At 45.7% G+C, this 26,880-nt stretch overlaps 1 protein-coding gene across 3 annotated transcripts in view; it reads right to left on the bottom strand.

The window, feature by feature from the left end:
- WIPI2 (WD repeat domain, phosphoinositide interacting 2) overlaps positions 1-26,880 on the bottom strand; it is a 241,314-nt gene that overhangs the window by 170,179 nt on the left and 44,255 nt on the right. For all 3 annotated transcript variants that reach the window (XM_056534649.1, XM_056534648.1, XM_056534650.1), the window contains exon 5: positions 197-294. In XM_056534649.1, coding sequence (XP_056390624.1) covers positions 197-294 — 98 coding nt within the window. The remainder of the gene's footprint in view (positions 1-196; positions 295-26,880) is intronic.

Consider the following 26,880-nt stretch of genomic DNA (forward strand, 5'->3'; position numbering starts at 1 on the left):
TGAGGTAGGCATTAAAAAAAGCTATTATAGAGCAGTAGTTTCAATACTGATAGGAAAGTGTTGTCATATTTCACCTCCACTTAGCTCTGCACGGCTTTTTGTGAGCAACTACATGGACAGTTATTGACTGCTTCAATATTAAATTTAATTACGCAAAAGAACACAAATGTAAGTTTTTTTGATAGCCAACACTCACCAAGTTAACAGTGTCAAAGACCTGGACTTCTCCAATGGTGGCACTCCCAGGGTATGCCAAGTAGCAATTATCTCCATTAATTGACAGTGCACAGAGGCCTAAAAAATAACAAAACAGAAAGAAAAAAAAAGGATCAGCAACGTAATAGGCTTCATTCATATGGCTACCTATAATAGTTGAATTTTAGTACAAATGATGGGCTAAAATCCAACCATATAAAAGCAGAAGCTTCTAAAAAGAAAACTAGTAAAAACATCACACTAAATGGCTCTTGCATGCATCCTCACTTTTTTTTTAATCTGAGAGTTTTATTAAAGGTTTTTTGCATACGAAACAGAAAAAAACGCATTGACAAACCAAAACAGCCCACCAACCCACCCACCCCCACAACAGATACCTCCCCCAGGTCCATATAACAGATAGAAACTACAGCAACATGTTATAGCATGTGCAGAAGTCGTCAAGAAAGAAAAAGATGAGCCTTGTAAAACACGTTAGGAGAAGAAGAATAACAGACCAGGTGTAGAAAAAAAGATAATAAGAAAGAACATGAAACAAAAAGAATAACAGCATGTTGAGGCCAACACAGAACAGGAACTAATCAATACATTAGACTAATGAGGGGGGGGGGGGGGACACAAAAACCACATAAAATAGTGACAAACCCAGCAAAGGAAACACCAGCCAACTGACCAGATCATCTAGGGACATTAATTCCCTGCAAAAATGCCTCCATTGAAGTACATTGTAAATATGTGGAAGGGACTGAATTCTAATAAAATACTTCATAGGGATCCAGATTGGGGAGCTATGCAACACATACAGAAACTGTGGCATCAGTACCATCTTGACTAGATTGCACCCACCCACTATTGAGAGAGGGAGCTTACGTCAGGTGGCTACCTTACAAGCACTACAATCTAATAGTGGCACTAGATCGGACCCGAGCCAGAAGCAGCGCGGACCCTAGCCAGAAGCAGCACGGACCCTAGCCAGAAGCAGCGCGGACCCGAGCCAGGCAACAGGTAATCATACAACCGGGGAGGCAATGGGGCAGCGGCGCCGATAGCCAGGGGGAGAGAAGCGGTGTCAGCAGGGCTCTAGACCCCAGGAAAGGCAGAGGGAGAGAAGCGGGCAGCGACAGTCTCTCCCCGTCTTTCCTGGGGGCTTCTGCGGAATCAGAAAAACCGGGGGGATGGGGGAGGTAATGGGACAGCGGCGCCGGCAGTCTCTGGACCCCAGGATAGGCAGGGACAGAGAAGCGGGCAGCGACGGCAGGTCTCTGGACCTGCAAAAGCCGCTGCAGTTCATTGATTTAAAGCGCCCGCTTTAAATCATTGAACTGCAGCGGCTTATCGGCATATAACACACAGATAGACTTTAGGCAAAAAAAATTAGCCTAAAAAATGCGTGTTATACGCCGATAAATACGGTAGCTAGAGGGAGAGGCCGTAACCATAATACCCAGGTAACTGAACTGAGTTACTACTGGGATGCCCACCCTAGCAATCTCTGGGATCAGTGGCAAGGGGTCCAAAGGAAGGAAAGTGGATTCATCCCAGTTGATGGCCAGGCCTGAAAATCCACCAAACTGTTTAATCAAGTGCATCAGCAGAGGAAGAGAATGAGCAATATCACCCAAGAAAAGAAGCATATCATCAGCATATAGGGCTATGCGTTCATCAAGGGCACCATGTCTGAATCATCTAAACTCTGCTGATGATCTAACTAACACGGCCAGGGGTTCAATGGCTATGGCAAAAAGGAAGGGGGATAAAGGACACCCCTGGCACATGCCTCAACCCAGAGGAAAAGAGAGAGAGTAGACTGTTAGCCCTTATCCTGGCCCACAGGGCTGCATATAACAATTGAACCCATATCAGAAAATGAGGACCAAAGCCCATAAGATGCATTACACTCCACAGAAAGCACCACTCAATGCTGTCAAAAGCTTTGGCAGAATCGCGTGAAAGCACCGCCCTACCAGCAGCCCCCTCCGGCACCAATTTAAGATTCAGAAGGAGCCGTCTAATATCAGCCGTGGACTTGCCAGGCATAAACCCAGTCTGATCACTATGCATCAGAGTAGAGATCACCCCTAGCAACCGGTTCGCAAGTACATTAGAAAACAATTTAATATCTGAACACAGCAATTAGATTCGTCAGTAAGAGCATGCCAAAAGCACATCTTTTCGAGGCTTCAGCAATATCACAACCCCCTCAACTTCAGCAGCCTGCAGGACTTCTAGCAACTGAGGAAGTAGCACTTCACTATACCGTTTAAGATATTCATTGGGTAGCCCGTCCACACCTGGCGACTTTTCAGTCAGCACAGATCCCAGGGCCTCCTCTAACTCCCTCAAAGTAATAGGTGCATCTAACAAGTCTCAGTATCCTTGTGGACCAGAGTCTACGCAACATCGCAGAGGCAGGAAATGGCCGTGGAACCCTGCTGCGCTCGAATCGTATGAGCCAATAAACGACCAGTGCTTTCCCCACTTTCACAATATATCCCTGTTGCTGAAAGAAACGTTTATTATCTGCCATTTCCAGTAGATGTGCATCCAGTGGAGAACACAAAGACTGCCAGCGAACCTCAACAGCATCAGACGGGTTCCCAAGGAACTCCAACTCAGCAGAAACCACCTGTCGTTGCAATGACTCCTGTATCATTCGATTCTTTGATTTACATGTGTTAATGTCTCTAATAAACACCCCAGACAAAAGCCTTCAGAGAATTTCACACTACGCCCAGCAAAGCCAAACAACGATTAATCGCCAGGAAAGATTCAATATCCATTACTAGGGTGTGGCCTATTGTGGGTACCTGAAGCCAGAACGGATTAAGGCGCCACAAGGACCCCCTAGCTCTAGAACAAGAACTTAAGATGTACATGAATAGGAGGACACCACCCTGCGCAACACATCACTGGAATATGGAGGAGGGATATATATTGCAGCCAATATACAAAGGCACACAAAGCGACCATCAGAGTAAATTAAACTAGAGAAGCACTTAAAGAAAATATTTCTATGGATAAGAACACTTAGACCTCTAGCATGAGACGAATAAGTGGCATGGAAAGTATGGCCAACCAAGGTTTATTAACCCCTTAAGGACGCAGGGTTTTTCAGTTTTTGCATTTTAGTTTTTTCCTCCTTACCTTTTAAAAACCATAACCCTATAAATTTTCCACCTAAAAATCCATATTATGGCTTATTTTTTGCGTCACCAATTCTACTTTGCAGTGACAGTTTCTGTAGTCATTTTACCCAAAGATCCATGGTGAAACGGAAAAAAAAAAAAATCATTGTGCGACAAAATTGAAGAAAAAAATGCCATTTCGTAACTTTTGGGGGCTTCTGTTTCTACGCAGTGCATATTTCGGTAAAAATGACACCTTATTATTCTGTAGGTCCATACGGTTAAAATAGTAACCTACTTATACAGGTTTAATTTTGTCGTACTTCTGGAAAAAATCATAACTACATGCAGGAAAATTTATACATTTAAAAATGTCCTATTGTGACCCCTATAACTTTTTTATTTTTCCACGTACAGGGCGGTATGAGGGCTAATTTTTTGCGCCGTGATCATAAGTTTTTATCAGTACCATTTTTGTTTTATTCTAACTTTTTGATCATTTTTTATTCATTTTTTAATGGTGTACGCCATTGACTGTGCGGTTTAATTAACAATATATTTTTATAGTTCGGACATTTACGCAAGCGGCGATTCAAACTTTTATTAGGGAAGGTGTTATGGACACTGAAATTAAGTGTTTTTACATCCATCATTTAGTATAAATTTCCCTGCCCCCACGGTCTAAAGCTTAGTCACATACAGCCACAGTAGGCGAGGCTAAAGAACCGGTTTTTCCAGGTTATGTGAGGAGAGCAGGCGGACACTAGGCCAGAGGGGTGGGGCATTAGGGGATTTCACAGGAAACCATATGACCCTCGGGCTCTTTGCTTTTGGATCTTTGAGAGGGGAGCATCTTATGCTCCTTAAGCCTGGGATGGATAAATATATTGATTGTATCATTTCTACACTAAATATTCATGTATCACTTGGGAATTCAAGCTAGTTTGCTAAACATAGAGTATGTACTATTGTATTAATGCTTGTATGTATGTGTTATTTGGTTTAGCTAATGTTTTATTAAATGTTATCAACTTTGCTGGTTACCGAGTGATTGTTAATTTGGTGGGTATACACTGCTGGTACAAGACATTTCTGCCAAAATACCTTGTACAATAATTTCATAGTTGTACAAAACTTAATCAGTGATTCTGGGTGCTTTTTACAAACATATTAAGGACCTATAGTTTTAGGCTGAACTTCCTGCTTCCGTTTCATATAGTTGGTGGTCCTTTTGACTCTAACAAAGAAAGCACATGGTCGGGGGAGGGGAAGGTTTGTTTTACTCTAATTCTAAAATCACAATGAGGAACATTTATCAATGTTTGCTTATGTATTCTTTTTTTTAGTAATTTTTTCCTTACTTTTTTTTTGCTTATGTGTGACTTATTTATCAACTGGTTTCAGCCTGTTGATAATTTTCTTTCACGTAAGCAATTTTTCCTTTTTTACTTTGGTAGTAGCTTTTTCTGCTCCATGTTTGAGCTGGAGTAAATTTTGTCAATTTTTAACCCTGTTGCGACTTTTTTTTTGCGCAGTTGCGACTGTCGCAGTTAATACCTGACTACCCTAAGTCCATTTTAAAATTATTACTACGTAGTTAATTTTTGGAAAACTTGCTTTTCTCGCTTTCCAGTCAAAATGTCACACGAAAAATCGCGTAGTCACAGTTGCGACAATTTTGCGACAATTATAGTAAAGAAAACCTGACTAAACCCGTTGATAAATGTCCATAAATATGTGTAGTATGCAGGATTTCCCACAATAAGTGGAGCTGCAGACAGGATTATCACCCTAGAACCGCAACAGAAGGGGTTAAATAATCTTTATTAACCCTTTTTTTTTTTGCAGTGTTATAGCTCCCATAGGGACCTATAACACTGCACACACTGATCTTTTACACAGATCACTGGCGGGTATTAACACGCCTGTGATCAGTGTTATCGGCGCTTGACTGCTCCTGCCTGGATCTCAGGCATGGAGCAGTCATTCGCCGATCGGACACAGAGGAGGAAGGTCCCTCCCGGTGTCCTGTAAGCTGTTCGGAATGCCGCGATTTCACCGCAGTGGTCCCGAACAGCCCGACTGAGCAGCCGGGATACTTTCACTCTCGTTTCAGATGCGGCGGTCAGCTTTGATCGCCATGTCTGAAGGGTTAATACAGGGCATCACCGCGATCGGTGATGTCCTGTATTAGCCACGGTTCCCGACAGTTTATGGCCGCCAGGACCGACCCGATATGACGCGGGGTCACCATATCGCGGGACCCAGCGGAGGACGTAAATATACGTCCTTCGTCATTAGGGAGTTAAGTACTTGTTTCATATCATCCGTCAGATGCATCTCAGAGACACACAAGACAGCGGGTTGATGAGGCTTGAGCGCCTGCAGAATGGCGAGCCGTTTAGCAGGATCATTAAGGCTCCGTACATTCCATGCCACTACATGTAAATCAGTAGCCATTGGAGAGGACAGTACATTAAATGAAACAGGGATAGGACAGAAACAGAGGCAAACGACCAGGCAGAACGGGTCATAACAGCAACACAGACAAAAGAATAAGTGCACAACCTGGAGGTAGGACAAAAAACAAGACATACACCCTAAACAAACAAGTAAGACACAGAAGTTGCAATGCGCAACACATGGGGCAAAGAAAAAGCACAGTAAACAAAAGCATGTAGCACAAAAACATTCTTCCCATCAATAGTGCAAGAACAACAAAATAATATAGGCATCTGGCATAATACAATAAAAATCATAGACCACCCCCCCCCAGGGGATAAAGAAAATAGGTGATGATTCCCCCCAAAGCGTAGAGGGATATAAAGGCTCCCCCATTAAACAATTAAGACGGAAGTGAGAAAATGGCAAAAAGGCTATGCTCCCCAGCACAATGAGAGAGCAGTACATTCAGGAGAGCGTCCTGCAGCAGAGTCAGATAAACCTAGGAGAGGCAATTGTTGTAAACAGGGTGGCCACCACACTGGCCGGAGGCATCCTCAGCAGAACAAGTCACGGAGCATTATTGGCGAGCCCGCTGAATTTGCATTTCATGAACATCCAGCCAGTTCGCAGCCACCACAGAGGTATCAAACAAGTGGGTAGTGCCCAGGGCCCCAACCCTCAGTTTGACCAGATAAAGCATGGAATAGATCACATTGAGGGCACGTAAACGTCTCTTGACATCCATATATTTAGCTCTCTTCTTTTGGACCTCGGAAACACTGAGATACGATTGCCATTGAGGGTAAGTTGTCCCAAGCCTTTTATAGAATTATGTTTCTATCCTTATAATGCAATATGCTGATAAGCACAGGTCTTGGCAGAGCCCCTGGCGGGAGAGGTCTGGTGGGCACCCCATGCGCCCGTTCCACTGCAAAGAGGGGCATCAGAGTCTCTTTTCCAAAGGCAGCCCTCCGCCTTCTCCGGCAAACCCACAAGGCACATATTATTTCGCCGCAGGCGATTTTCCATATCATCCGATTTGGCAGCCAATGCAGTCAGATTAGTGATCGCACGGTGCATATCCCACTTCAGGGGGCGGGGGGACCTGATCCTCCATATCCCCAACTCTTTCAACTCAATCTGCTCAGACACTTTCTGTGTTTCATGGCATAACAGGCTAATGTCCTCCCGCATGCCACCAAAGAGAAGCCTCATATCAGCGTTCCCCTTAGAGATAGCTAACATCATATCTTTAAGTGTAGGTTCAGGGGCAGCAGAATAGCAGTGTCCCTTTGTGAATGAGGCCCCATATTGGCTGAGGAAGGGTTAAGGCCAGGTGAAGCATGGCCTGTCAATGCAGAGACCACCCCAGCATAGGAGAGGGGAGCAGGAGACAGTCTCCGGTCCATGCAGTGAGTGAGACATGGTGGGGGGACCTGTAGCAGCCTCCACAGGGGCTCCAGCATCAGCAGGGTTAAATTCAGGCTGCGCTGTACTTACTGACCAGCCCAGCATGTCGGAGGGCCCTGAGGCCGTGGAAGGAGCATGTTCCGCCGGCAGCCACTCTGCCCCTGCATCGCTGATTTCGCTCCAAGCATCAGCAGCAGCCTGCTCCAGCTCAGGGGGCTCCATGACCCGGGCGAAGTGTTGGATCCACTCAGGCATCTCAGCACAAGATGGTGCCTGCTCACCATGCGGCCCGGTCCCACCGCCTCCCTGAGCCTTGTTCCAGTTACTGCAACACAATTCAGGGGTCAGGGCTGGGTAAATCACCAGATGCCCAAGATAAGTACAGGATTAGTTGCGGAGCTTCGGAATGCTGCGACCGCTCACATGCTGCACAAAGCCACAACCCGCATGCATCTTCACTTGATGATATAAAAGTATTTCAATGTATCTTAAAAACAACACTGATAAGCAACATATCCCTGTAAATGATCAATCTTTACAATGAGCTTACTACTAAAATTTTGATTTAGAGATTTGCATAGTCATAGCGGCAAGCTCCCACTTCTCTACCACAAAATTTTTTACACAAGCTCAATTTTATATGTACTTTTTTTTTTTTATAGTACACCAGACATGTTATCCCCTAGTCATCCCTAACTCCACCCTGTACCCCAGTTATCCTGTGCACGAAGCAAACTCCTCTCCGTGCTGGATGACTGGCGATCACAGCAGCCATGCCCCCTCCATTCATATCTAGGCGTGATAGCTGTGTACTAGCCGTCACACCCCCTCCAATAGACATGAATAGAGGGGGCGTGTCGTGGCATGGAGTGACGTCAAGATCAAAGCCCCAGGCTTCACTGACCTTAATGCTACATCACCGTCACGGAAATTGTGGGGGAGGGGGGTCCCAGGGACCCCCCGTGATCAGACATGTTATACCCTATCCTTTGGATAGGGGATAACATGTCTAGGGGCGGAGTAACCCTTTATAACTACACCAATCCCAAAACCCCTTGCAGCAGACTACTACATCATGATCAGCAAAGTATTGTGTAAGTCAGTTTTTAAGTTACATGTTTCTCCACTTCCCACAGGTCCCATTTTAGAATGTGTTTCGTACTTGCTTCAATATGTCCTTTCATCCTCCTTAGTTAAAGGAGTAGTCCAGTGGTGATTCAGTGGTGAGCAACTTATCCCCTATCCTAAGGATAGGGGATAAGTTGCAGATCGCGGGGGGTCCGACCCCTGGGGACCCCCGCGATCTCCTGTACGGAGCCCCGACAGCCCGCTGGAAGGGGGCGTGTCGACCTCCGCACGAGGCGGCGGCCGACACGCCCCCTCAATACAACTCTATGGCAGAGCCGAAGCGCTGCCTTCGGCAATCTCCGGCTCTGCCATAGAGATGTATTGAGGGGGCGTGTCGGCCGCCGCCTCGTGCGGGGGTCGACACCCGCTATCTCGGCGGAGAGCCGGGGCCCCGTACAGAGAGATCGCAGGGGGCCCCAGCGGTCGGACCCCCCGCGATCTCAAACTTATCCCCTATCCTTAGGATAGGGAATAAGTTTTTCACCACTGGACTACCCCTTTAAAGGGGTTATCCAGGAAAAAACTTTTTTTTTATACATCAACTGGCTCCAGAAAGTTAAACAGATTAGTAAATGACTTCTATTAAAAAATCTTAATCATTTCAGTACTTATGAGCTTCTGAAGTTAAGGTTGTTCTTTTCTGTCTAAGTGCTCTCTGATGACATGTGTCTCTAGAACCGCCCAGTTTAGAAGCAAATCCCAATAGCAAACCTCTTCTAAACTGGGTGGTTCCCGAGACACGTGTCATCAGAGAGCAAATTTTCACCTAAAATTATATATAATGGCTTAATTTTTGCGTCACTAATTCTACTTTGTAATGACAGTCATTTTACCCATAAATCTACGGTGAAACGGAAAAAAAAAATCAATGTGCGACAAAATTGATGAAAAAACACTATTTTGTAAGTTTTGGGGGCTTCTGTTTTTACGCAGTACATTTTTTGTCAAAAATGATACCTGATCTTTATTCTGTATGTCCATACGGTTAAAATGATACCCTACTTGTATAGGTTTGAATTTGTATCACTTCCGAAAAAAATCATGAATACATGCAGGAAAATTTATACGTTTAAAATGGTCATCTTTTGACCCCTATAACTTTTTTATTTTTCTGTGTTCAGGGCGCTTTGAGGACTCATTTTTTGCGCCGCCATCTGAAGTTTTTATCAGTACCATTTTGTTCTGATCAGACTTTTTGATCACTTTTTATTCACTTTTTTGTGGTATAAAAAGTGATCAAAAATGCGCTATTTTGGACTTTGGAATTTTTTTGCGCGTACGCCATTGACTGAGCGGTTTAAAAAGCGGTATATTTTTATAATTCGGACATTTCCGCACGCGGCGATACCACATATTTTATTATTATTTACATAATTTTTTTTTATTTTTGGAAATGCCGGGTGATTCAAACTTTTATTAGGGGAAGGGATAATTGAAAGGGTTAATGATTTTTTTTACACTTTTCTTATGCAATATTATAGCTCCTATAGGGGGCTCTAACATTGCATGCACTGATCTTTTACACTGATTGATCCATCTCCATAAGAATGGATCAATCAGTGTTTTCGGCGATTGAATGCTCAAGCCTGGATCTCAGGCTTGAAGCATTCATTCGGCGATCGGACAGCACAGGAGAAGGTAAGAAGACCTCCTCCTGTGCTACAGCTGTTCGGGATGCCGCGATTATACCGCGGCGATCCCGAACAGCTCCCTGAGCTAGCCGGGCACTTTTACTTTCGTTTTTAGCCGCGCGGATCAGTGCCGCGCGCTATTAGAGGCGGGTCCCGGCTTCACTATGACGCCGGGCACGCCACGATATGATGCGGGGTCACCGTGTGACCCCGCGTTATATCGCAGGACCGGGACCCAGGACGTACCCATACGTCCTGGGTCCTTAAGAGGTTAACCAGTTAAGGACCAAGGACGTTCTGGAATGTCCCAGCACCCTGGGCTTTAAGGACCATGGACGTTCCAGAACGTCCTGGTGTTTCTCTGGTCCCTGGCGCGAGCCGGGCAGAGATCGGAAGTGGATCCCTGCTGAAATCCTTCAGAAGGGATCCAAGGCAAACGCCGAGGGGGGCCATGTCGGGGCACCAGCGATTTGCGGCGATACCGGGCTGGTCGGGTCTCTGCGACCCGACCGCCCGGGAATTTTGCATGATCCCGGTTGTCACAGACAGCCACTACCATGCTGTAGTATAGGAGCGAAGTGGCAAACCTGCCACCTCCTCCTATCCCCTGCGATTGGTCGGTTAGCTAACTGGTTACTTCCTCCCACCCTGCCCGGCCCCTGGAAGTTCGGAGAGAACGGGAGGAAGACCGGAGGACGCGGCGGGGGACGGGGGAGTGCTGGGACCCGGCCCCGATACTTACCTCGTCCCCGAAGACCCGGATCCTGGCGATGAAGGCGGCGGCGATAGGGGAGTTCCTCTTCAGCCGTGGTCGGGCCCTTTACAGCAATGGACGTCGCCGTAAAGCGACATGCATTATTGTAATGGGACCCTGTATACTACAACTCCCAGCATGCCCAGACAGCCCTTGGCGTTTGGGCATGCTGGGAGTTGCAGTTTTGCAACATCTGGAGGTCCACAGTTTGGAGACCACTGTGCCCTTCCAGATGTTGCAAAACTACACATCCTCAGCATGCCCTTACTGTCCAGGCATGCTGGGAGTTGTAGTTCTGTAACATCTGGCCCTTCAGATGTTGCAGAACTACAACTCTCAGCATGCCTGGACAGTTTTGGCATACTGGGAGTTGTAGTGGTCCCCAAACTGCTCTCCTCCAGCTGTTGCGTAACCACTACTGCCAATATGCCCTTCAGCTGTCTGGGCATGCTGGGAGTTGTGGTTTTGCAACAACTGGAGGCACACTGGTTGGGAAACATTGTCTGTTTCCTAACTCAGTGTTTCCTAACTTAGTGTTTCCTAACTCAGTGTGCCTCCAGCTGTTGCAAAACTATAACTACCAGCATGCACTGATAGACAGTGCATGCTGGGAGTTGTAGTTTTGCAACAGCTGGAGGTCCCGTCCACCCCTGTGAATGTACAGGGTACATTCACATGGACAGGGGGCTTACAGTGAGCGTCAGGCTGCAGATTTGCGATGCAGCAAATTTTGCGCGGCAGCTCAAACTCGCAGCGGGAAACTCGCTGTAATCCCCCGCCCGTGTGACTGTACCCTAAAAACACTACACTACACTAACACAAAATAAACTAAAAAGTAAAAAACACTACATATACACATACCCCTACACAGCACCCCTCCTCTCCCCAATAAAAATGAAAAAACGTCAGGTACGCCACTGTTTCCAAAATGGAGCCTCCAGCTGTTGCAAAACAACAACTCCCAGTATTGCCGGATAGCCGTTGGCTGTCCAAGCATGCTGGGAGTTTTCCAACAGCTGGAGGCACCCTGTTTGGGAATCACTGGCGTAAAATACCCCTATGTCCACCCCTATGCAAATCCCTAATTCAGGCCTCAAATGCACATGGCGCTCTCACTTCGGAGCCCTGTCGTATTTCAAGGCAACAGTTTAGGGACACATATGGGGTATCACCGTAATCGGGAGAAATTGCCTTATAAATTTTGGGGGGCTTTTTCTCCTTTCACCCCTTATGAAAAGGTGAAGTTGGGGTCTACACCAGCATGTTAGTCTAAAAAAATTATTTTTTTACACTAACATGCTGGTGTTGCCCTATACTTTTCATTTTGACAAGAGGTAAAAGGGAAAAAAGCCCCCCAAAATTTGTAATTCAATTTCTCCTGAGTACGGAGATACCCCATATGTGGGCGCAAAGTGCTCTGGGGGCGCACAAGGCCCAGAAGGGAGAGTGCACCATGTACATTTGAGGTGATTTGCACAGGGGTGGCTGATTGTTACAGCGGTTTTGACAAACGCAAAAAAAAAAAACATATGTGACCCCATTTCGGAAACTACACCCCTCACGGAATGTAATAAGGGGTGCAGTGAGAATTTACACCCCACTGGTGTCTGACAGATCTTTGGAACAGTGGGCTGTGCAAATTAAAAATGTTGTACAGCCCACTGTTCCAAAGATCTGACAGACACCAGTGGGGGGTAAATGCTCACTGTACCCCTTGTTACGTTCCTCAAGGGGTCTAGTTTCCAAAATGGTATGGGTTATTTTGCTGTCCTGGCACCATAGGGGCTTCCTAAATGCGACATGTCCCCCCCATTTCAGCAAAGTGTGCAAATGTGACTCCTCTTCTGAGCATTGTGGCGCCCCTGCAGTGCACTTGACGTCCACTTATGGGGTACCTCCATACTCAGAAGAGATGGGGCTACAAATTTTGTGGGGTCTTTTCTGCTATTAACCCTTGCAAAAATGTGAAATTTGGGGGGAAACACACTTTTTAGTTTTTTTTACATATGCAAAAGTCGTGAAACACCTGTGGGGAATTAAGGCTCACTTAATTCCTTGTTACGTTCCTCAAGGGGTCTAGTTTCCAAAATGGTATGGAATGTGTTTTTTTTTTTTTTGCTGTGCTGGCACCATAGGGGCTTCCTAAATGCAACATGCCCCCCAAAAACCATTTCAGAAAAACGTACTCTCCAAAATCCCCTTGTCGCTCCTTCGCTTCTGAGCCCTCTACTGCGCCAGCCGAACAATTTACATAGACATATGAGGTATGTGCTTACTCGAGAGAAATTGGGCTACAAAAATAAGTATACATTTTCTCCTTTTACCCCTTGTAAAAATTTAAAAATTGGGTCTACAAGAACATGCGAGTGTAAAAAATGAAGATTGTGAATTTTCTCCTTCACTTTGCTGCTATTCCTGTGAAACACCTAAAGGGTGAAAACGCTGACTGAATGTCATTTTGAATACTTTGGGGGTGCAGTTTTTATAATGGGGTCATTTGTGGGGTATTTCTAATATGAAGACCCTTCAAATCCACTTCAAACCTGAACTGGTCCCTGAAAAATAGTGAGTTTGAAAATTTTGTGAAAAATTTGAAAATTACTGCTGAACTTTGAAGCCCTCTGGTGTCTTCCAAAAGTAAGAACTCATCAATTTTATGATGCAAACATAAAGTAGACATATTGTATATGTGATCCAAAATTTTTTTTCTTTTGAATATCCATTTTCCTTACAAGCAGAGAGCTTCAAAGTTATAAAAATGCTAAATTTTCATTTTTTTCATAAAATTTTGGGATTTTTCACCATGAAAGGATGCAGGTTGCCACACAATTTTACCACTATGTTAAAGTAGAATATGTCATGAAAAAACTATCTCAGAATCAGAATGATAACTAAAAGCATCCCAGAGTTAATATTTAAAGTGACAGTGGTCAGATGTTCAAAAAACGCTCTGGTTCTAAGGTGTAAAATGGCATGGTCCTTAAGGGGTTAATGTTAGACATATTCCATGCTGAAGGATAAAAAAACAATAGGGGGAATTTAACATTGTCTGTGGTGGACGTGTTTTACAGTCATTTTTTAGCTGTGAAAGCACTGATGTGCCTCAAATTTATGAAATGGCGCAAAGCATATGATAAATTTGTCTGAGTAAAAGACAGCAAAGAGAAATTACCTCGGCATAGTCAATTTCAAAAGTGTGTCTCTGGTATGTCCTGTGTGTTGCTGTTTTGCATTGTTGACTGTCTGCTGTCTTTCATATTTTTACCATGTACCGGGCAGTATAAGAGCTTATCTTTTGCGCTATGATCTGTAGTTTTTTACTGTACCACTTTTGCGTATACAGTATGTTTTGTTGTGCTGTGTTTTTTGGGATGTGATGTGAAAAAATTTGGGACTTTTTTTGGGTATTTTTTTACATTCATTTTAATAGTTTGGCCATTTCCGAATGTAACAATACAAATATGTTTATTTAATTAAATCATTTTACATTTTTATTTGTAAAATGGGAAAGGAGGGCGATTTTTTTGGGATGGGTTGGGGGCTTATTCACCTTTATTAAAACTTTATTTTATTATTATTATTTATTTTATTATTTTTTTTAAATCAGGGCATGCTGGGAGTTGTAGTTGATCACCATATAGGGAGGCATGTGTTAGGGCGCCAAACCCCAACATATGACTCTCCAGCTGTGAACTTCCCCAATTTAATTTCCTATCACCACCATTTCACGTCCACCGTCCATTTCACATTCCCCCACATTTCTATCCCACAATTTCACGCCCACACCACCATTTAAAGCGTACCTGTCAGATTCCACAAACAAACAAAACCGTTATGTTGCTCAGTACCTAATCCTAATCATGTACATGTCATTATTATGTATCCATCACCCATATTTCACTAAAAAAAATTGATTACTACAGCTGGGGGAGATATATCAAAACCTGTGCAAAGGAAAAGTTTCCCAGTTGCCCATAGCAACCAATCAGATCGCTTCTTTCATTTTGCAGAGGCCTTTTTAAAAATTAAAGAAGCATGCTCTGGACAGGTTGTGATAAATCTCCCCCAATGTCTTTTCCATCTTCCCAAAGTGAGGGGGCATGTCCCTCTCTTGCCTGCACTTTGATGATGCCTCCCCTCCCTCACTCTGCTGACTCCCTGCTCTTGGGAGCGATCCTGGCAGCCCTGCTCTGTGAACCTTTCTTCTCTGGTTTTATGCTGTACACACACACACTGATTATTGGAGATTGCCTGTACTTCAAAAACAATAGTGAGTGTATAACTTACATCTTCCTAAATTAGTGCAACGGTTTAGTGCTAAAAGTACAATAGTTTTTTTTTATGCATACATTTTCTTATGTTCCTATGTCATTCATGTGCATCATCCTTTGCCAATCCTGAAATGCTGGGACTTGTAGTTTTAGAATAGTGGAGGTAGTGTGTTTGGAAAACTCTTAGCAGCAGTGTTGCCTTCAGTTGTGTGCCTACAGCTTTTGCAAAACTACAACTCCCAGCATTCCCAGACATCTTTTGACCGTCCAGGCATGCTTGGAGTTGTAGTTTTTAAACAGCGGGAGGCACATGTTTGGTAAAACACTGTTACAGCAGTGTTGCTGCAGGCTGCTTTCCTCCTGCAGCCTTGTCAATCAGCCATCTTGTGTCCATGAAGCTTGGACACACTCATGCTGCTGTGGGACTCAGTGTCACAGGAGTTATAAGGAATCCTATGGTTGAATTTTGAAAGGCAGTTTTCTTTAATAAAATGTGAACATTTTTAAAATAAGTATATTCGAAAAACTATTGTTTTGACATGACGTACAACATATAAAAAGTTTTAATATCTGACAGTGCCCATTTAACATCTCCCCCATTTCATGTCCACCCACCATTTCATGCATATCCCCCATGACACATGTTCTCTATTTCATATCCACCTCCCATTTAATATCTCTCCCCCCCCCCCTCCACGTCACATCACATTTCAAATCCCCCAAGATGTCACATCTCTCCTCCATGCGGTCCTGTGTCTTCCTTCACAGACAAGCAGCTTATAGGACAGCATAAGCTGGCATGTAAGGCCGCCGCCACACAAGCTTTATTTTCACTTTTACTACTATAAATGTTGTTTCTTATTGAAGTATGAAAAGGCACTAGAACAGCACTATTTTCCAGCTCATTGCAAAAAGTAAGATTTCTCTTAAACACCAGTGTGCATTGTAGTGAGGGTGTCCTTGCTCACTTCACGCTGCCTGTGGTTCCAGTAGCAGTAAACAGCTGACAGGTCCCCTCTAACCCCTAAGGACTTACCGTATATACTCGAGTATAAGCCGAGTTTTTCAGCACGATTTTTCGTGCTGAAAACACCCCCCTCGGCTTATACTCGAGTGAACTCCCCCACCCGCAGTGGTCTTCAACCTGCGGACTTCCAGAGGTTTCAAAACTACAACTCCCAGCAAGCCAGGGCAGCCATCGGCTGTCCGGGCTTGCTGGGAGTTGTAGTTTTGAAACCTCCGGAGGTCCGCAGGTTGAAGACCACTGCGGCCTTCAACATCATCCAGCCCCCTCTCACCCCCCTTTAGTTCTGAGTACTCACCTCCGCTTGGCGCTGGTCCGGTCCTGCAGGGCTGTCCGGTAAGGAGGTGGTCCGGTGAGGAGGTGGTCCGGGCTGCTATCTTCACCGGGGAGGCCTCTTCTAAGCGCTTCGGGCCCGGCCTCAGAATAGTCACGTTGCCTTGACAACGACGCAGATGCGTCGTTGTCTAGGCAACGGCTCTATTCCGGGCCGGAAGCGCGGAGAAGAGGCGCCCCCGGTGAAGATAGCAGCCCGGACCACCTCCTCACCGGACCACCTCCTTACCGGACAGCCCTGCAGGACCGGACCAGCGCCGAGCGGAGGTGAGTACTCAGAACTAAAGGGGGTGAGAGGGGGCTGGATGATGTTGAAGGCCGCAGTGGTCTTCAACCTGCGGACCTCCGGAGGTTTCAAAACTACAACTCCCAGCAAGCCCGGACAGCCGATGGCTGCCCGGGCTTGCTGGGAGTTGTAGTTTTGAAACCTCCGGAGGTCCGCATGTTGAAGGCCGCAGTGGTCTTCAACCTGCGGACCTCCGGAGGTTTCAAAACTACAACTCCCAGCAAGCCCGGACAGCCGATGGCTGCCCGGGCTTGCTGGGAGTTGTAGTTTTGAAACCTCTGGAGGTCCGCATGTTGAAGGCCGCAGTGGTCTTCAACCTGCGGACCTCCGGAGGTTTCAAAACTACAACTCCCAGCAAGCCCGGACAGCCGATGGCTGCCCGGGCTTGCTGGGAGTTGTAGTTTTGAAACCTCTGGAGGTCCGCAGGTTAAAGACCACTGAGGGCGAATGATGAGAAGAGGATGATGAAGGGGGGTGGGGATGATGAAGGGGGGGGGGGTGTGGGATGATTACAAGGGGATGATGAAGGGGGGATGTGTGGGATGATAAGGGGATGTGTGGGATGATGACAAGGGGATGATGAAGGGGGGATGTGTGGGATGATGACAAGGGGATGATGAAGGGGGGATGTGTGGGATGATAAGGGGATGTGTGGGATGATGACAAGGGGATGATGAAGGGGGGATGTGTGGGATGATGACAAGGGGATGATGAAGGGGGGATGTGTGGGATAAGGGGATGTGTGGGATGATAAGGGGATGTGTGGGATGATGACAAGGGGATGATGAAGGGGGGATGTGTGGGATGATAAGGGGATGTGTGGGATGATGACAAGGGGATGATGAAGGGGGGATGTGTGGGATGATAAGGGGATGTGTGGGATGATGACAAGGGGATGATGAAGGGGGGATGTGTGGGATGATGACAAGGGGATGATGAGGATGTTAATGACGGGTCTGGATGATGACAGGGGGGGATGAGGTATTTCCCACCCTAGGCTTATACTCGAGTCAATAACTTTTCCTGGGATTTTGGGTTGAAATTAGGGGTCTCGGCTTATACTCGGGTCGGCTTATACTCGAGTATATACGGTAAATTTAGTTTTTTTCCTTCTCATCTACTAAAAGTCATAGAGAGATTTATCAAGGGATTTAGGGGAGATTTTTTTGCTTACAAAAGTTACACAAAGTCACATGTGCGCTTATGCAAATTTTTTTTAAGTGTATGAATCAACCCTACCTAAGCTATTTTTATTTTTCGCTTTGCAGTGGTTAGGAATTTATCAAGTGCAAAAGTCGCACGTAGGCAAAAAAAAAAAAAGTCTCAAAACCCCTTTAAAAAGTCGCCTGGCTTACAAACTTGCCTTTGACAGCATTTTACAAAGTCGCACAATAAAGTCGCAACTGCAACTTTTGTGTGACTTTTTGCACAGCTCCACTCCCCGGCCACTCGCCCGTATCTTTTACCCGCCCGCTAGGTATTGCAGAATTACAGTGAGGATGTGCTGGGAGTTAGAGCTACTACAGCTTGTGCGCAGGTGGTAGAGACGGGCGGGTGGCTAGAGATTGGAGCCGGCCAACAGAAATATATAATTGCTGCAAGGGCATGCTGGGAGTTCTAGTTGTGCGGCGCTGGCGGCATATGTGCGGGCGGGTAACAATAAATGTACTAACCTATTTTCCTTGTTTTTACCTTTTCATTTCAGATCCGTGTATGCAGAGGACTATTTCGGATTTGGTGGACTACGTAGATGACCAGTGTTTAGCGTAAAAAAAAAATGGGCTTGTGGGGGAGCGTTTTTTGGATTAAAAGTTATTTTTAAACGTGTTGTGCTTTTTTTTAATTTTTATTTATTTATTTTACAGGCTAGTGAAAGCAGTCTTATAGGCGGAGTCCATTACTAAGTCGGGGCTTAGCGTTAGCCACAAAAACAGCTCAATTATTACTTTGGTACCCACCGCCACTGGGGTGCTGGGAAGAGTCGGTACCAACAAGTCTGAAGCGTCAAAAACGGCGCTCCTGGGCCTAGGCGGTAACATGCTGGCATTATTTAGGCTGGGAAGGTCCAGTAACAATGGTCCTTGTCCCCCGTGGTAACATCAGGCTGTTGTTGCTTGGTTGGTATCTCGCTGAGAATAAAAATAGGAAAAACCCTATGCATTTATTTTTTTTTTTTTTTTTTATATTTATCTATTGATGCGAAAAACACCTGTCTGTCTGTCTCAGGAACTGTCAAGAGTAGGAGCAAATCCCCATAGCAAACCTCTCCTGCTCTGGACAGTTTCTGAGACTGACAAGTGTCAACAGAGAGCACTGTTGTCAGACAGAAAAGAACAACTCAACTTCAGCAGCTGATAAGTACTGTTAGGATTAGGATTTTTTAATATAAGTAATTCACATATCTGTTTAATGCTCTGGAGCCAGTTGATATGAAAAAAAAAGTTTTCACCGGAATACCCCTTTAAAGTTCCCGATGGATATATCCGCCATGTTGTGGGAATAAGCACCCGCCCATGACAAATATATCTATTGTTGGATGTTAATAAACCGAAAATAAAAAAAATCTTGAAAAATCTGGTTTATTTTGTTGGAGAGAAAGGGGGGGGGGGGTTTGGGTCGTAGTCTCCATTCATACCGCATTTCTGCAGTATAGGTGTCCGTTGGAGTCATGTCAATAAAGGGATGCCAATGTATACTGTAGCAGTCTCATTCAGAAATGAATGGTGCTGCTACGGTATACATCAGCATCACTTTTTTTTACGTGATGCTGACTGATACCTATAACATACTGCTGAAACTCAGTATGAACAGGGCCTTTGTAAAGAAAAATATTTACTAAAGGGTAGAGTCACATAGAGCGCATCCACAGTGTATTTCACACCGCGGATGCCCCGCCAGCATTCACAAGAGCGAGATCACCGATGCGTCTTAGTAGCTCAGTGTGTCCGCTCGTGACTGACGGCAAGAAATACGCTGCTATGAGTCGACACAAAAAGCTACCCAGCCGCAGCAGGGAGCTCACTATTGTGACTGCTGCTGTGCACCTTGTGATCCTACACATTAAGCATTTTTATATTTTATTATATTTATTTAATAAATGTATTTTTATGTATTTTGTTTGTTTTTATTTTTGTTTTGTTTTTTTACACTTTTTTTAATGCTTTGGAATACTTAGTATTCCAGAGCATTGTAGCAATATGCTGCCTGCCAATTTAATACTGGCAGGCAGCATATCAGGACATGCCTGACAGGCAGTTACCCGGCTGCCCAGATAAGCAGCAGCACCCCACAATCATTGTGGGGCGCTGCTAGGGAGAGACAGAGGTAGTCCCCTCCCTCTGTCAAACTCCTTACAGCTTGTGGTTGCTTCAGACCACGGCTGTGCGACAGTGCGTCAGGGTCAAGGTGCGTGAACGTGCATCCCCCCTGGACGTGTATACACGTACATGGTTGTTAAGGTGTTAAAAGGACATTTTATTTGCATTGTACTTTGTAATGCCCTCAATCATTTTACCATAAAATATATGGCAAAACCAAAAAATTATTATTTGTGGGGAAATTGAAAAGAAAACCACAATTTTTCACATTTTGGAGGGTTTCGGTTTAACATTGTACACTTAAAATGACAGCTTTTCTTTATTTTGTGGGTCAATATGACTGAAATGATACACTGTTCTAAAAAAAAAATAAGTATCATATTTATCGGGGTATACCACACACCGGCCTATAACATGCACCGGCCTATAACACGCACCCTCATTTTACCAAGGATATTTGGGTAAAAAAAGTTTTTTACCCAAATATCCTTGGTAAAATGAGGGTGCGTGTGTGTGCATGTGTATACCCCGATACACTGTTTCTGACCCAAAGAAGCCCCCAGGAAAGGCAAGTGGAGAGGGGATGTCGCTGCCCGCTTCTCTCCCCCTGCCTTTCCTGGGGTCTAGAGCCCTGCTGCCGCCGCTTCTCTCCCCCGGCTATCGGCGCCGCTGCCCCATTGCCTCCCCCATCCCCGGTTTTATAATTACCTGTTGCCGGGGTCGGGTCCGCGCTGCTTTTGGTTCTGGTGTGGCATCTCTTGCGTCGTTGCTATGCGCTGCGAGGCGCAATGACGAGTGACGTCTTCAACGTGACGTCACTCGTCATTGCGCAGCGCATAGCAACGACGCAGGGGACGCCACACAGGAGCCAGAAGCAGCGCAGACCCGACCCCGGCAACAGGTAATTATAAAACCGGGGATGGGGGAGGCAATGGGGCAGCGGCACCGCTAGCCAGGGGGAGAGAAGGGGCAGCGGCGCCGCTAGCCAGGGGGAGAGAAGCGGCGGCAGCAGGGCTCTAGACCCCGGGAAAGGCAGGGGGAGAGAAGCGGGCAGCGACTGCCTCTCTCCCCCTGCCTTTCCTGGGGGCTTCTGTGGGGTCAGAAAAACCGGGGATGGGGGAGGCAATGGGGCAGCGGAACCAGCAATCCCTGGACCCCAGGATAGGCAGGGGCAGAGAATCGGGCAGTGACGGCAGGTTTCTGGACCTGCAAAAGTCGCTGCAGTTCATTGATTTAAATCATTGAACTGCAGCGGTTTATCGGTGTATAACACGCAGATAGACTTTAAAGGGGTTCACCTTGTTTATACTGTTTTTTGTTATTATGTTTGTGTGTTGTGTGTGTATAAGTATGTGTTTTTTTATGTGTGTTGTGATTATGTATATATGTATTTTCTTACCTTTTGTGAAGATCCGGAAGCTGGCCCCTTTTTCTTCCAGTGGCTTGCTGTGGACCTCGGCCTCCGCCATGTTGTGTTCGGTAATTGGCATGTCGGGGGGTGTGTTCTTGCTTCTGTCCTTCCTATCTTCTGACGTCCGAGGCAAATCTTTTCTTCCTGTTTCTTCCATGGCTCAGTGACAAATCTGCAACCTCTTCCGGCGCATGCGCAGGTAGTTTGTTTGATTTTTTTACCAATAAAGTTTTTTTTGTCTAATTAACAAACTGTCTGCGCATGCGCGAGTACGCAAGTGCTACGCTAACAGCGTAGTGTACGTTAGGTCTACGCTAATAGCGTAGCTTCGCACAAGCGCAGACAGTTTGTCAATTAGACAAGAAAAACTTTATTGGTAAAAAGAAAAAAAAAACACTACCTGCGCATGCGCCGGAAGAGGCCGCAGATTCGTCGCTGAGCCACGGAAGAAGGAAGAAAAGATTTGCCTCGGACATCAGAATATAGGAAGGACAGAAGCAAGAACATACCCCCCAACATCCCACTTACCGAACACAACATGGCGGAGGCCGAGGTCCACAGCAAGCCACTGGAAGAAAAAGGGGCCAGCTTCCGGATCTTCACAAAAGGTAAGAAAATACATATATACATAATCACAACACATAAAAAAAAAAAAACACACTTATACACACATAACACACAAACATAATACCAATAAACAGTATAAACAAGGGAGAACCCCTTTAACCCCTTCAGGACGGAGCCCATTTTGGCCTTAAGGACCGGAGCGTTTTTTGCACATCTGACCACTGTCACTTTAAACATTAATAACTCTGGAATGCTTTTAGTTATCATTCTGATTCCGAGATTGTTTTTTCGTGACATATTCTACTTTAACATAGTGGTACATTTTTGTCGATACTTGCATCCTTTCTTGGTGAAAAATCCGTAAATTTGATGAAAAAATTTGAAAATTTAGCATTTTTCTAACTTTGAAGCTTTCTGCTTGTAAGGAAAATGGATATTACGAATCCATATTTTTTTGGTTCACATATACAATATGTCTACTTTATGTTTGCATCATAAAATTGACGTGTTTTTACTTTTGGAAGACACCAGAGGGCTTCAACGGTCAGCAGCAATTTTCTGATTTTTCACAAAATTTTCAAACTCAGTATTTTTCAGGGACCAGTTCAGGTTTGAAGTGGATTTGAAGGGTCTTCATATTAGAAATACCCCATAAATGACCCCATTATAAAAACTACACCCCCCAAAGTATTCAAAATGACATTCAGTCAGCGTTTTAACCCTTTAGGTGTTTCACACGAATAGAAGCAAAGTGAAGGAGAAAATTCACAATCTTCATTTTTTACACTCACATGTTCTTGTAGACCCAATTTTTGAATTTTTACAAGGGGTAAAAGGACAACATTTTTACTTGTATTTGTAGCCCAATTTCTCTCGAGTAAGCACATACCTCATGTCTATGTAAAGTGTTCGGCGGGCGCAGTAGAGGGCTCAGAAGGGAACGAGCGACAAGGGGATTTTGGAGAGTACGTTTTTCTGAAATGGTTTTTGGGGGGCATGTTACCTTTAGGAAGCCCTTATGGTGCCAGAACAGCAAAAAAAAAAACACATGGCATACCATTTTGGAAACTAGACCCCTCGGGGAATGTAACATGGGATAAAGTGAACCTTAATACCCCACAGGTGTTTCACGACTTTTGCAAATGTAAAAAAAAAAAAAAAAAAAAAAAAATTTTACCTAAAATGCTTGTTTTCCCAAAAAATTTTTTTTTTTAAAAAAGGGTAATAGCAGAAAATACCCCTAAAAATTTGAAGCCCAATTTCTCCCGATTCAGAAAACACCCCATATGGGGGTGAAAAGTGCTCTGCTGGCGCACTACAGGTCTCAGAAGAGAAGGAGTGACATTTGGCTTTTTGAACGCAAATTTTGCTCTGGGGGCATACCGCATTTAGGAAGCCCCTATGGTGCCAGGATAGCAAAAAAAAACCACATGGCATACCATTTTGGAAACTAGACCCCTCGGGGAACGTAACAAGGGGTTAAGTGAACCTTTATACCCCACAGGTGTTTCACGACTTTTGCATATGTAAAAATTATATTTTTTTTTACCTAAAATGCTTGTTTTCCCAAAAATTTTACATTTTTAAAAAGGGTAAAAGCAGAAAATACCCCCCAAAATTTGTAACACAATTTCTCCCGAGTACGGCGATACCCCATATGGGACCCTAAACTGTTGCCTTGAAATACGACAGGGCTCCAAAGTGAGAGCGCCATGCGCATTTGAGGCCTAAATTAGGGATTGCATAGGGGTGGACATAGGGGTATTCTACGCCAGTGATTCCCAAACAGGGTGCCTCCAGCTGTTGCAAAACTCCCAGCATGCCTGGACAGTCAACAGCTGTCCGACAATACTGGGAGTTGTTTTGCAACAGCTGGAGGCTCCGTTCTGGAAACAGTGGCGTACCAGACGTTTTTCATTTTTATTGGGGAGGGGAGGGGGGCTGTGTAGGGGTATGTGTATATGTAGTGTTTTTTACTTTTTATTTTATTTTTTGTGTTAGTGTAGTGTAGTGTTTTTAGGGTACAGTCACACGGGCGGGGGTTCACAGTAGTTTCTCGCTGGCAATTTGAGCTGCAGCAGAAAGTTTGCGGCAGCTCAAATTTGCAGCCAGATACTTACTGTAATCCTCCGCCCATGTGAGTGTACCCTGTACGTTCACATTGGGGGGGGGGGGGACATCCAGCTGTTGCATAACTACAACTCCCAGCATGCCCGTTGGCTGTCGGTGACTGCTGAGAGTTGCAGTTTTGCAACAACTGTAGGCACACTGGTTATGTATCACTGAGTTTGTGACCTAACTCAGTGTTTCACAACCAGTGTGCCTCCAGCTGTTGCAAAACTACAACTCCCAGCATGTACGGTGCATGGTGTACGGTGACTGCTGAGAGTTGTAGTTTGCAACAGCTGGAGGCACACCGGTCGTGAAACACTGAGTTAGGTAAAAAAAAAAACCTCTGAGTTTCACAACCAGTGTGCCTTCAGCTGTTGCAAAACTACAACTCTCAGCAGTCACCGACAGCCAACGGGCATGCTGGGAGTTGTAGTTATGCAACCAGCAGATGCACCACTACAACTCCCAGCATGCACTTTAGCTGTTTGTGCAAGCTGGGAGTTGTAGTTAGACAACAGCTGAAGGTACACTTTTCCATAGAAAGAATGTGCCTCCAGCTGTTGCAAAACCATAAGTCCCAGCATGCCCATAAGGGAATGCTGGGAGTTGTGGTGGTCTGCCTCCTGCTGTTGCATAACTACAGCTCCCAGCATGCCCTTTTTGCATGCTGGGAGCTGTTGCTAAGCAACAGCAGGAGGCTGTCACTCACCTCCAACGATCCAGACGCTGCAGGTCAGTCCCGCCGCCGCAGCTGCTCCTGGGGCCCCGATCCCAACAGGGGCGCCGGGGATCGGGGTCCCCAGCACCGGGGGTCGTCTTCCCGCACCCGCTCACGTCCTCCAGAAGAGGGGCGGAGCAGGTGCGGGAGTGACACCCGCAGCAGGCGCCCTGATTGGTCGGCCGGTAATCCGGCCGACGAATCAGGGCGATCGTGAGGTGGCACCAGTGCCACCTCACCCCTGCAGGCTCCAGCTGTTTCGGGCCCTCAGAGACGGCCCCGAACAGCCAGTAATTCCGGGTCACCGGAGACCCGATTGACCCGGAATCGCCGCAGATCGCTGGACTGAATTGTCCAGCGATCTGCGGCGATCGCCGACATGGGGGGGCATAATGACCCCCCTGGGCGATATGCCGGGATGCCTGCTGAACGATTTCAGCAGGCATCCGGCTCCGGTCCCCAACCGGCTAGCGGTGGGGGCCGGAATTCCCACGGGCGTATGGATACGCCCTCGGTCCTTAAGGACTCGGGATTCAGGGCGTATCCATACGCCCTATGTCCTGAAGAGGTTAAGCTAAAAAATGTTGTCAACATTTTGCGTGTTATACGCCGATAAATACGGTATGTTAAAAATTGCCCTATTCTGGCCCCCTATAACTATCATTTTCCACATATGGGGCTATATGAGGGCTAACTTTTTCACGCCGTGATCTGTAGTTTGTTTTTGGTACCACTTTATATAAATGTGACTTTTTAATTGATTTTTATTTTTTTGGAATGTGATGTGACCAAAAAGCTAAAATTTTGAGTTATTTTTTTTTTACTTTTACGCCATTCACTATATAGGATCATTACATGGGCACTGTCATTAACTTTTTATATATTTTTTTTATATGTTGAAGTACTGATGTACTACAACATATTTCTAATATACTTTAATTCTTTTTTGTAATTAAAACACTTTATTTTGAAATCCTGCCACTAGGGGTCTCCCTCCTAGTGGCCGGCTGCAGCCTGCTGTGACGTCATAGATCAATTCGGACCGATCCCGGCATCGGTCCGAATTCAGTCAGGCTGCACTCGCTCCTTACCTGTCAGAGCGCTTTGAACAAAGAGGATGCGCGCAGGCTCCCTGGCCTCGCTTGCCAGCCCCGGCTCCTGGTGTGAGGTGGAATTTCATGCGCCACTGCTGCTAAGCAATGCTGCGCTAGGACTGGGGGGGGGGGGGGGAAAGAGAGCGGGTTGCGCGGCAGGGTTTGGGGGAGCGGGATTTGCGGCAGCTGTAACACAGATAATGTTTTCACCACACAGTGTGCCTCCAGTTGTTTCCTAACTACATGGGGTGGGAGCTACTTTTTAACATTATATTTTGATAAGACATTTATGCACACACCAATACCAAAAGGAGATTTTTATGCTTACCGTAAAATCTCTCTCTCTTTCTCGAAGGATCCATTGGGGGACACAGACCATGGGTATGTGCTGCAGTCTCTAGGAGGCTGACACTATGGCAACAAGAAAGTCAGCTCTTCCCAGCTGGGTATACCCGCCCACAGGCACCTGAGGTAATCAGTTTTAGTCCCAGAGCAATAGGAGAAGACCGACAGGTCAAGAGAAAACCACAAACTGTCCGAGCAACCAGAAGAAAAGGTAACAGAACACACCCTCGGACAGATAATTGAAATGGAACACCAGAAAAAGGGTGGGAGCTGTGTCTCCCAATGGATCCTTCGAGAAAGATTTTACGGTAAGCATAAAAATCTCCTTTTCTCTATCGGTTCCATTGGGGGAAACTGACCGTGGGATGTACCAAAGCCGTCCCTTGGGTGGGTAAGGAAATCAGTCACGTGGACAGCTGGACCGCCTGCCACGCCTTACGGCCCAGAGGAGCATCAGCTGATGCAAAGGTATGAATCTGGTAGGACCTTGTGAGAGTGTGCAAAGACGACCACGTGGACGCTTTAAAGAACTGTGAGGCCGAAGCCACGTAGCAGAGAGCCCAGGATGCCCCGAAAAATGGGTGTAATGAGCCAAAACCCTGAAGGGTGGGATCTTCCCCTTGCAGCGGCAAGCTTCCAAAATAGACCGGATCCACCGAAAAATGGTGGCCATAGAAGCCGGTTGTCCTGTAC

Source organism: Hyla sarda, chromosome 8 (assembly GCF_029499605.1).
Source record: "Hyla sarda isolate aHylSar1 chromosome 8, aHylSar1.hap1, whole genome shotgun sequence".
Lineage (NCBI taxonomy): Eukaryota > Metazoa > Chordata > Amphibia > Anura > Hylidae > Hyla > Hyla sarda.